At 36.6% G+C, this 12,882-nt stretch overlaps 1 protein-coding gene across 4 annotated transcripts in view; it reads right to left on the bottom strand.

Annotated features, from left to right (window-relative positions):
- Positions 1-12,882, bottom strand: part of CDH19 (cadherin 19) — a 108,306-nt gene that overhangs the window by 50,715 nt on the left and 44,709 nt on the right. For all 4 annotated transcript variants that reach the window (XM_040478600.1, XM_040478601.1, XM_040478603.1 and 1 more), the window contains exons 4-5: positions 6,178-6,297; positions 4,629-4,793 (exon numbers count right to left, since the gene is read on the bottom strand). In XM_040478600.1, coding sequence (XP_040334534.1) covers positions 4,629-4,793; positions 6,178-6,297 — 285 coding nt within the window. The remainder of the gene's footprint in view (positions 1-4,628; positions 4,794-6,177; positions 6,298-12,882) is intronic.

Raw genomic sequence — 12,882 nt, 5'->3', positions numbered from 1 at the left:
ATAAGGATAGAGCAACTGCTGTCAAATGCTGCTGAGAAATCAAACTATATTAGGACTGAGAATTGATTGGATTTAGCTGCACATAGATATTGATAGAATTGACCAGATCCGTTAGGCTAAGTAGTACGGGTAAAGCCTTGACTGGAGTGGGCTCCAGAGAGTTTAAAAGACAGTAAATAGGATGATGCATTGGATAACTCTTTAAAACTGATCTTCTCTAAAGGAAAGAAAATGAAGCATGATTAGATGGATACGGCAGTGGAGTCAATAATGTATTTATTTTATTTTATTTTACTTTGTTTTTTAGATGAACACAACAGCACCCATCACAGTGTGAATGCTGATAGTAATTAGTGGGCCGAGTGGACGCCCTTGATTGAAAGGTCAGGGAAGATTGGGCATATCAGAGGAGATATGACATAGTTACGTTCAGACGAGGGTAATGGGATTCCAATTACGGAAAGCAGCCTGAACAAGAGTAAGGAGACCAGCATGCTCTGATTTTGGAAGCGTAGTCAACACACATAGTTTCGCATGATATGGTGTGGGAAAGAAATAGAGAAAGCTGTTTAAAGAGTGAGGTAACTTTATGGTACTAGAATCATGTTCACCTACACTCAAATGTGAACGTAGTAATGTTATCACCTTACACGAGGATTCTGGGTATCTACAAAAAATTTTAAAAACTATTTCAAATGTTCTAGTTCATTTGGATATATATAAATTATACGTATATATACATTGTTATTTATGTTATGTTTATCAATGTTAATAGAGATTATATATGGTTATATATATATACACATTGTTTTGTATTATATATAGTTATATATTATATATAACACTTATATAATTACATATGCACAACGAAATATATATATAAATGTATATATATATGTATATATATATAAACAAAATTAAAGTTGAGAAAAATTAAAAGAAATAAGGATGGCGGGAGAAGTTTGAAGGGCATTTAGTCTCAATAAAAATCCCTTTGAATTCTGCCTTCTGGAGTCTTGAACTTGTGATTTTCCCTTCATCTGGCTAAAACACAGACGAGATGTAGTCCACACGTTAACCTACTATTTTTCTACATGTATTAGTTGAGAATCATTTTTGTCAAGTCCTGCGTGTTTCAAATAGAATTACCCACGATCTTCTTGTCTTTAGGACCCACACTTTGTAGAGATAATCACGTACATAACAGGGAGAAGAAAGTCACAAACTACTGCCCTGCTTCCTAAATTCCATCTAAGGAGGAGCTGTTTCATGGACTCAAAGGACCGAGGAGGTGCTGCTCAAATGGTTGGATTTGCAATTATGTAGGATGAATACATTTAAAAATCTAGTGTATTAAAAAAAATCTAGTATATGGCAAGGTGACTACAGCCAATAATACTATACTGTATAACGGGAATTTTCTGAGAACACCTTGGGCACTCTTACCACACACTTGCACACGAGGGAATGATGTGAGTAGATGGGTAATTAGTTTGACTGTAATAATTATGTCACTATGCATATGAGATCAAAACATCACGTTGGGGTTCCCTGTTGGCCCAGTTGGTTAAGCATCTGACTTTGGCTCAGGTCAGGATCTCATGGTTCGTGAGTTTGAGCCCCATGTCAGGCTCTCTGCGATCAGCATGGAGCCCACTTCAGATCCTCTGTACCCAGCTCGGTCTCTACACCTCCCCTGCTCACACTCTTTCTCTCAAATAAATAAATAAACATGAGAAAAACCATCGTGCTGTATACATTAAATATATATGATTTTTATTTTTAAAAATGGAATTATACTGAAAATGTTAAATATGAAAATAGCATACAAATAAGCAGTCAGATATGTAATATTTCTTTAATTTTTTTTAATGTTTATTCATTTTTTGAGAGAGACAGAGTGCAAGTGGGGGAGGGGCAGAGAGAGAGGGACACAGAATCTGAAGCAGGCTCCAGGCTCTGAGCTGTCAGCACAGAGGCCAACACAGGGCTCAAACTTACAAATCCTGAGGTTATGACCTGAGCCAAAGTCCCGTGCTTAACCGACTGAGCTACCCAGGTGCTCTTGTGTTCAGACACTTTAAAAGGTGCATCACATTTACGCACTTTAAGATTTTTGTCACACACAAAAAATGCTCATCGTCTTTTTACCCAGGGGCCTCTCTAATATTTCTTGAAAATTCAGAAGATCTGCTAACTCTGGGCCTGGCACAAAATAGCTGAACTGAACAGTATCTGCATGTGTGTGTGTGTATGTGTGTGTTGGGGGGGGTTGGGTGGGTGTGCATTTGTATGTGTGTGTTTGATCTACTTTTCTCTTTGACACATGCATATGCATTTTTCCTATCATGATAATTGGTCATGATTTCCAGAATTGCTTGCAAATGTATTTCTGTAGGTAGGACAGAATGCCTTGGGGAGGGGGGGGGGGGGGAACCCCTTAAAAAAAAAAAAAAGAATCTCTCCTAAGAATTTCAGAAGAAATCCCTTCTGGAGCATACCAAATGATTTAGCTTGTATTCAGTACTTGAATTATCAGAACAGATGTGGCATATTCATAATACATAAGTAAAAAATAACTACACATATTATACATGCATGGTCAGTTAATTTATGACAAAGAAGCCAAGAATATGCAATAAGAAAATGTCAGTCTCCTTAATAAATGGTGTTAGGAAAATTGGATAACCAAATGCAAAGGAATGAAACTGGACCATTGTCTTGCACCATACCCCAAAAAAAACTAAAAATGTATTCAACACTTGAACTAAGACCTGGAACCATAAAACTCCTAGGAGAAAACAGGCAACAAGCTCCTCAGCATAGTCTCGGTGATGCTTTTTTTATCCTGATACGAAAAGCAAAAGCAAGAAAAGAAAAAAAAAAAAAATAAGTGGGCTATAACACACTAAAAAAATTCTGCCCAGCAAAGTAAACCATCAAAAGGATAAAAAAGCAACTTACTGAAAGGGAGGAAATATTTGTAAATCATACATCTGATAAGAGGCTAATATCCAAAACATACAGAAACTCATACAACTCAATATCAAATGCTACTACTATTACTAATACTAATAATGATAATATTAAAAATGGGCAGAATATCTGAATAGACATTCTTCCAAAGAATGCATACAGATGGCTAACAGGTACATGAAAAGATGCTTGATATCATTAATGATCAGGGAAATTCAAATCAAAATCACAATGAAATATGACCTCACCCCTGTTAGAATGGCTACTATTCAAAAGACAAGAAATAACAAGTGTTGGTGAGGATGTGGAGAAAAAGGAACCCTTGTGCACTGTCGGTGGGAATGTAAACTGGTGCAGCCATTATGGAAAAGAGTAATGGAAAACAGTATGAAGGTGTCTTAAAATATTAAAAATAGAAATATCATACAATCCAGTAATACCACTTCTGGATATTTAGCCAAAGAAAATGAAAACACTAACTAGAAAAGATAGTTGCACTCCCATGTTTATTGCATTATTATTCACAATAGCCAAGATGTGGAAACTTAAGTGTCCCTCAATGGATGAAAGGGTAAAGAAATTATGACAGACACACACACACACACACACACACACACACACACACACACAAACACACACACTAGAATATTACTCAGCCACAAAAAATAATAAAATCTTGTCATTTGCAACAACATGAACGGGTCTCAAGGGCATTATACTAAGTGAAATAAGTCAGAAAAAGACAAATACCATATGATCTCTATTACATGTGAAATTTCATATACGTATATGTAATATAAATCATAGGTGAATATAGAAATGGGCAATTTTTTTTCCTGTTCTTATTCTAAATATAGTGAATAAAGATAGCATAAAACATAAAAAATAATTACCATTTGAAATCATCACTTGTAGCAGGTAGAAAAATGAATTCCTCAAAATACCCGTGTTCTAATACCCCAGAACCTATGAATATATCATGTAAAGGGACAAAAAGGAATCCAGGCTGCAGGTGGAATTCATACTGCTATTCAGCTGACCTTGAGATGTGGAGATTGTCTTGGTTTGTCCAAGGGGACTCGATCTGATCACATGACTCCATAAAAGTGAAGAAGAGGCAAAGTGTGGGTTGGAGAGACGGCGACGTGTGGAAGATTTGACACCTTTTGATGTGTCTGAGGTGTGTGAGTTATATTCAAGAACCAGAAAGATGCCTCACGGAGCTAACAGTGTCCTGCCGCTGACGGCCTTCAAGGAAACAGAGCCCTTATTCCTACAAACGTAAAGAACTGAATTTTGCCAATAACCAAATCCAAAGAAATGGATTCTCCCCTGGACCCTCTAGAGAGGAAAATAGCCCTACAGACACCTTGAACTTAATCTGGTGACATCTGTGACATATTTCATTCAGGTAACAATTTGTTTAAGGCACGAGGAAATTGTTACGGAAGCAATTAGAAAAAAAAAACACATTACCTTCTCATTTGTATTTGACTTTTCACACTAATGGAAATAATCACACCTTCGAATAATTAATACATTTATTTTATATAGTGCTGTGGCAGTGCTTTAGATGCAAACCCTAACATCTGTGTGTATTTAGCACATGTATAGTTTTATTGTAATGAAAATTCACGGTGTTTTCTACTTACTTTCCTTAAATATAGGCTTATTGTCGTTAACATCAGAAAGTTTAATTAACACACTTGTTGTTCCCGACAGTCCTCCCGGCTGACCGAGCATATCTTTGGCTTGAATAATTACCCAATACTCATCTTGCAGTTCTCTATCCATTTTAGAAGATGTTCTTATGATTCCTTAAAACATGCAATAAAACTTCAATTATTATTTTGTTATTAACGATGCATCTTTCCAGTTAATTTCCTAAGAATTCCATCATACACTCATTCTTTTGATACATTTTAAATGACTACAATGTGCTAGACACTGCCCTGGATAACAAATATAACAATAAAAATAATAAATTAAATACCAACTCTGCCTGGAGTTTAGAGTAGTCAACACAATACTAAGAATAGTAGTAGACCCCTAATAAAATGCTATGTTCATACACTCTTGGGTAAAAAAGAGGAATGTCTTATTTTTACCTCAAACAATTTTCTGCTATCTTCTCTAACATAATGTTAGTGTGCTACAGTTAACTTCTCCTTTAAATTTGAAAGAAGTTAATTATAAGTAAATGTGTACATTACAACACCAAATTTATGCAAGATATATTGTGCACCTGTGATGTTAAAGTCTATTTTAAGTTATGATACATGAAGAAGGATTTGTTTTTGACCGACAGTTGTTCATAATACAGATCAATCTATAAACAGATTTTCAAATTCAAGATGGACTATAATAAATATAATAAATATTCTATAAATTTATTCTATAAAATTCTACATTTTAGAAAATGTTACAGAAAATTTTCTAGAAAATTACTTAGTAAAAAAATTATTATCACTAAAAAAAAAGTAGGAAAGGGTGGAACAGAAGACAACGGGATGCTGGGCTAAAGATTTGGGGACCATGAACACAAACATAAGAAAGAGAATGGCCAATCCTCAATGTATCTGTGGAAAAGTGTTCATTAAAAATCGTGAGACCTGTAAATACAAAAACAGATAAGTTGGACCATATTGTGATAGCATTTGAATTGTGGACTGAAGTGTTTTATAACTGTAATCTGTTATATGAATCCCTATAGAAAACACAGAACGTATGAAAGAGACACTGCCAGTATTCTCCCTAGGTTTGACTCCAGAGAGAATTGGGAGTGAAGGTGAATCTCATTGTGGCTTTAGTTTGCATTTCCATGACGACTGGGGTTGATGAGCATTTTTAATATGCTTGTAGGCTTTCTGTACATCAAATGTTGGTCAACTGCTTTAAAGGTCTTTCACCGTATTTTTAAACTGTTTTTTTTCTCTTTCTAAGTGTTTTGTCATAGTCTTTGCATATGTTTTATACCTTATATACGAGTGATTTGTAGTATGGATTTGGAAATTCAATCTCTGAAAGTTAGAAAAATCAGCTAAAGGACTAAAAAGAATTAAGTGTCTAAAATACAACCCATTTATTTCTGGAAACTTCAGGTCTACTGTACAGCACGTTTGGAAGCAGATTTTTTTTTTTGCTCTGACATTTGCCTACTTAGAATCCTGCTGAACTGCACTTTGTTTCATTTAGAAATACCTGTTGTTGGTTCAATGGAGAAGTAGGGCTGGCCTTGTAGTAAACTGTACAAGAGACGAGCATTATTGCCACTTGAAGGATCATCAGCATCATTTGCTGTCACCTGGATGACTAATGTTCCTGAAGAAAATATGAATAGTAACAAGAAATTAAGACTGCGGTCTTATCGAACAATGAATTCAGTTCTATACGGCATTTTCTCTTTAGCAAGCAAGGTGAAGACATACAATGAAAACCTAGCCCTCCTTGTTCAGAATTACAAAACTGATATCATTCTGCATAGACAAGAGAATATAATCTCATACAAAAGAGCCCTAATTCATATGTGTGTATATATATATGTGTGTGTGTGTGTGTGTGTGTGTGTGTGTGTGTGTGTGTATAGCTTAGATCTTTGTTTAAAATTCTATATTGTATATAGAATTCATATACACACACACATATATATATATGAATTCTATATACAATATAGAATTTTAAACAAAGATCTAAGCTATAATGAAATATAATTATTTAACAATCCATTACAATGTCCACTTCATGATCTTTCAAAAGTGTGTTATATCATTAGTGGAAGAATCAAAAGGAAATTGGAAGCAGTTTACTTTAAACATCACTCTGTGAACTGTGACTCAAAGTCACAGAATGTTGATAAAATGTGAATAAAATTGAAATGAGCTTACAATAGTATCAAGTTGAGGATGGGCACAAGTATCTTCCTTATTTAATTCCCTTCTATAACATACTTACGTTGAAGAATTCTTTTTTTTTTTTTTTTTTTTTGGTATAGTACAAAGCAAAACCCTGTCACATATTGATGACATAAAATGTTCTTAATTGAAATTCAATAACAATCAGTAAAACACAATGAGAAGTATCTGTACATTTAAACTTAATGCTTAAATTAAACATCTTCCTTTAAAAGTATTGAGCTTTTTAATCATCTTTATGTAAAGTTGGGATAGCATTATAGGTCTTGTTGAAAATCTGCATTTATGGAAACATCATGTTCTGGGTCAGTAAGAATGGCAACATGAATATCACAGAATCAAATAGTCTATGCGATTTCCTGTACTACCAACATCATTCACGTTTCCATTACAATCTTGTTTTGTAAACCGAGACATTCTAATGGGAAGCCCTTCTACTTGTCAGTAATAAAGTTGTTGAAACTTTTACCGTGGCCCTCAAATGTATGTAGTATTTGCTCTTTCCTCGTAGTATTTTATTAGTCATTTAGCACTTGCTTTATACTGCACAATCACTCAAAATGTAAACACCTTAGGTTCAAGTGTTTTACAATACGTTCCCTTCGATTGCCATGACATGGATGGACCTTAAGGGCATTATGCTAAGCAAGATAAGGCAGACAGAGAAAGACAAAGATATCACTTATATGTGGAATCTAGAAAAGCTGATCTCTAGAAACAAAGGGTAAATTGCTGACTCACAGAGGCTGGGAGACCTGGATAAATGGTGATCAAAGCCAACAAAGTTGCCGATAGGAAATGAATAAGTTCTGGAGAGCAAGTGCACAGCATGGTGACTCTAGGCCACCATTTTGTATTGTATGCTTTAAAGTTCCTAAAAGACTTGATCTTAAATGATCTTCCCCGCCCACACACACAGAAGGATATGATGTGTTGAAGATGCTATCAACGCTATCTAATGTTAATTCATTCTAATTATCTGATTTTGTTTTATTTGCTTTAGTTGCTGCTTTTTCAATGACATCACAATTCATTAAATACAGGTTAAACCACTTTAAACCTTCTTAGATATTTTCTAAAAGGTTTTTCTAAAAAAAAAGTCAAAAGAGAGGGGTGCCTGGGTGGCTCGGTTGGTTGAGCAGCTGACTTTGGCTCAGGTCATGATCTTAGGGTTGGTTCATGAGTTCGAGCCCCACATGGGCTCCCTGTTGTCAGCTCTGAGCCTGCTTCAGATCCTTTGTCCTCACCCTCCCTCTGCCCCTCCTCTGCTAGTGCTCACCCTCTCAAAAATAAATAAAACATTAAAAAAATATAAAGTCAAAAGAGAGAAGCTTACATATTTTCCTAATCAGAAATTTAAATACTGCAGAAATCTTCACTAGTCAAGTAACATAAACTGTAATAATAAATAAATATCAGAGTAGTCAAGAAATTAAAAAAAATGATATGTTTTATATATATGTTTTCCATTTATGTTTTCCTTATCATTTGTAAGAGAACACGTGTGTACATTCACTTACAGTTAGGAATTAGCCATACACAAAATTTAAGCAAAATATCACTATAAGACCAATAACGTGTCCTTCAGTGAAAAAAAACAAAATTGTTCCAAAGTCCCCCTGTCCCCTCCTCCTTCTGTTACCAGTTAAATATAGGTAAAGGGACACTGGGTGATTGAAACAAATAGCTTTTCAGTTTCTACTCATTCTTATACAAACATGTGTAACTCTTCCTTTATCTGTCAGTAATCATAGAGCTGCATTACTCACATTTGAAATCAAAATGAATAGCACCAAGATGCCCTTTTCGCATAGAGCAGCCTTGCCAGGCTTACATAATCACTGCTTTTATGACATGCTTATTGTTTACTGCAAGAATCGCTCTGGTCAGTTTTATGAAGACTGTGGCTCCAGTCTCCTGGCCATCCCGTTTCTCAACAACAACCCACCCATCACTATAAATTGAAGTTGATTCTAAAATATTACGGGGACTATTCTAGGTAAGAACATAGTTCAGAGAGACCCAAGTCAGCATGCTTAAGGAACTGTTTTAGAATGTTTATTTTCCTTTTTAAAAAATTTTTTTAATGTTTATTTATTTTTGAGACAGAGAGAGACAGAGCATGAACAGGGGAGGGTCAGAGAGAGAGGGAGACACAGAATCTGAAACAGGCTCCAGGCTCTAAGCTGTCAGCATAGAGCCGGACGCGGGGCTCGAACTCACGGACCGCAAGATCATGACCTGAGCCTAAGTCGGACACTTAACCGACTGAGCCACCCAGGCGCCCCTAGAATGTTTATTTTCATAGGAGAAGGCATTTTGAATTTTTCATTACAAAAATTCAAGGATGTTTTAACATTAGAAAATGAACCTATATAATTCGTGGCATTAAAGGCTTAACAAAGAAAAACATAAGACAAAAATTCTCATTAGATACATAAAACACATCTGAAAATATCCCAGTTCCATTTGCAATAAAAATTCAGGGAATTACGAGAAAAAGACACCTTCTTAAGTCTGATGGAGGGCATTTTTAAACTTTGACAGCAATCATATTTACCTGTGAAATGTGAAAACATTTCCTTCTGAGGTAGTTAAAAAGCAAGAAGTTTATTATCACGCTATTTTGGGCAGCATTGTAGGAAAGCTCCTAGACAATGAAATGAGGCAATGCCATGCATACAGAAATGAAAGATTAAAAATGATGACAGGGGCGCCTGGGTGGCTCAGTCAGTTAAGCATTCCACTTTGGCTTAGGTCATGATCTCGCGGTTCATGAGTTCGAGCCCCGCGTCAGGCTCTGAGCTGACAGCTCAGAGCCTGGAGCCTGCTTCCAGTTCTGTGTCTCCCTCCCTCTCTGCCTTACACTGTATGCACTCTGTCTCTCAAAAATGAAAAAAAAAAAAAAACAAAAAAAAAAACAACCAAAACATTAAAAAATGTTTTAGTGATTCAAAAACAATATTTTTGTTTGAAAATCAAGCAGAATATACATATAAAAACTTTAGAGAGTATTAAATCATTACATTAGGAAGGTCATAGGAACACAACAAGGTACACAAAAGTCCATTTTTATTTTTACCAGAAATATATATCTCTAAAATAGTTTAATTAAATACCTAGTATATATGAGAAACAAATATACTCAGGAATATCTAAACAAAAGTTGTTAAAGACCTCAACAAAGAAAGTAAAGAGACATTAATGATCAAACATGGACCAAAATACTGGGTTTATGAAATGACCATCTAGAAATACCAACAGACAGATCCATAGTGTAAATGCTATCCTAATCAAAATCTTAGCAAGTTGTCTTACTGGATAAATTAAAAATCTAACTTGAAATATACATGGAAATGCAAAGGATTAAGCAAGACAGACATCTCTGATAAGGAACATCTGGAAGACGTGTACTAACAGGAAGCAGGGCTTATGACATAACTATGGCAATAAAGACAATAGAACATTAGCCCCTGGAAGAACAAAAGAGGACAAACTGACTAGAGATTCAGAAACAAAATCATGAACATATGGAGAGCTCACTCATGCCAGGATGGCACAGGTGAGCACTGGAGAACCGTTTCAATAAATGCTACCGGATCCCCTGGGTATCTGCGTCCATTTATACATCCATCCATCAATCATCTCTCTTTTGATCTAGAATTTGACACTTGCTTTACACCATTCATAAAAATCGGCTTAAAATAAATTCTAGATATAAAGGTGAGAAGTATATAACAAAAATAGAATAATGAAACTTCCATAAAAATAGGAATTATTTTGCATGACATCAGGGAAAGAAGAAAACAAAAGCCAGCATTTCTTGATTAGGATTGGGTGATTGATAACCTGATATTTGTCTCAAGGCACAAATTCTTTATGTCTTTAGACATACCCATTGATGCCTTTCTCCCAGCCTGCACAGGTTGCTCTAACCCTACCGAAATGGAATTCAGTAGAATATTATTGTTAACAGCGCATTCATTATTCATCAGTGCAAGAAGCGTGGTACATGCCCTACGTATGAACCAACCTGTTTAGCGTCTCCATTCCTTTCATCAACATTTTACTGTGCTCTCACTAAAACCTGACAAAGTCAGTTTAACTACACTAATGGATCAAAAATTAAAGTTTCTCCGGGCACATGAGTGGCTCAGTCGGTTAATTCCGACTTCGGCTCAAGTCATGATCTTGAAGTTCGTGGGTTTGTGCCCTGCATCGGTCTCTGTGCTGACAGCTCAGAGCCTGGAGCCTACTTCAGATTCTGTGTCTGCCTCTCTCTCTCTGCCCCGCCCCTACTTGTGCTCTGTCTCTCTTCCTCTGGAAAACACAGAAACACTAAAAAAATTTTAATTAAATTTTCTTTAAAGTATATCCTAGTAATAAAGTTATTTCTAAAGGACAACTGATATATATATGTACATTAATGAAAAATGCTTTATACAGATTATTTTCACATTAAATATATCACCAGATAGATATTCTTCACATGTATTTGCATTATTTAATCAGCCTCTTGGCTTAATTGTGTTTTTATGAACAGTGTCCCGGGTTATCACTAGCCGCCTTTCAGATTTAATCATGTCTTAAAAGGAGACACTTTACTCACTAGCCACACGCCTCGGACACTACTGGTCACACCCCATGTTAAGAGGTACAAGCACAAAGTCAATGTCTCCCAAATTCACTCTGGCTTATTATAATGAACCTACTAATAATAATAAAAGAAAAAAACATTCTGGGCCAAGTGCTTTCCAGACAAAATGCCAGGGAAAAACAACAACAACAACAACAACAACAACAACAACAACAACAAAACAGGATTAAGCAGAGTTGTCCTGGGTAAAATTGGAGATCTGGTCACTGTTAGTTTCACAAACTCCTCCAGATCTTCCTAGCTGTAATCTGAAACCGGCCCCTGAACAAGGAGGACAGGAGGAGACCAAACATGACACATGCCACTCCAGATTGGCAGGTGGTAGTTGTATTGAGCAAGAGAACTCATTCCTGAGGCTTGTTTTGGGTGTCCTCAAGACGAGTAGTTTTTTCGACCTGCCCACCAAGTCTTGAAAGTCATAAAGGCTTTTAGTCAGTCATATATAGCTTCAGTCCTATGTAATATCCGGACAGTGACAACACCACATTTCTATCTCAAAGCTGGATTCCTGGGGTAGCTTTGGGGAGAGGAAAACACTAGTGGAAGTCACATTTCAAGGACAGGGGAGGGGCTTAGGAGCCTCTGATCTCCCATGTCCGGCATGCAGGTCAAATGGCAGACACATCCTCTCAGTGACCTCCCTCAACTGTCCACAACCTCACGACTGACTCTCACAATCTTATACGCTCCCCTCTTCCATAGCATGTCCTCAGCCATCAGCAAGGGGCTTCTCTAGCATGGAGGTGGCTCATTTGGCATCTCTGGCTGCACCGAAGGCAGGTGATACAGGCACATTCAAGAAAAGCACCGATTAAGACAATAATTCCCAAATAAGTGACAGCTCTTACCACCAAGAATCCCATGACCTGAACCATTGATTTACTAAGTCCTCTGAGCTGGGGTCAGCGCACTTATATCTTCACGTGATTTAATGAATATGGCACATTCACAAGAGTCATCAGGCATGAGCACCTAACATTTGTTTGAATAATGGCACAGGTGCCTCCTTGCGAGGCTGTAAGTGTTCACGGCTGTTTTACTGTGGGGGGCGGTGGGTGGGAAGCTTTCATCATCAGAGACATTTTAGTATTCAATAAGGGCAGACTCTTCTGGCTATCATTCAAGGCTTGCTGGGTAAATTTAGTAGGGGCTTCTATGTGTCATAACGTCCTTGAGGCCAACGGAAGGAACAAAAAGGCAGCCAAATGATTGTACTAGGGGGGAAACAATGTGCCCACCTGGCCTTGAGAATGAGGTTGGCAGCTTTAGGAAAGTGACCTGGCTGTGCATACCTCATATTAGCCAGGGGTCAATAAGGGCAGACTCTTCAGCAAGCCT

Source organism: Herpailurus yagouaroundi, unplaced genomic scaffold (assembly GCF_014898765.1).
Source record: "Herpailurus yagouaroundi ecotype Mexico unplaced genomic scaffold, PumYag 142, whole genome shotgun sequence".
NCBI lineage: Eukaryota > Metazoa > Chordata > Mammalia > Carnivora > Felidae > Herpailurus > Herpailurus yagouaroundi.
This window is presented reverse-complemented; position numbering and strand designations above follow the sequence as displayed.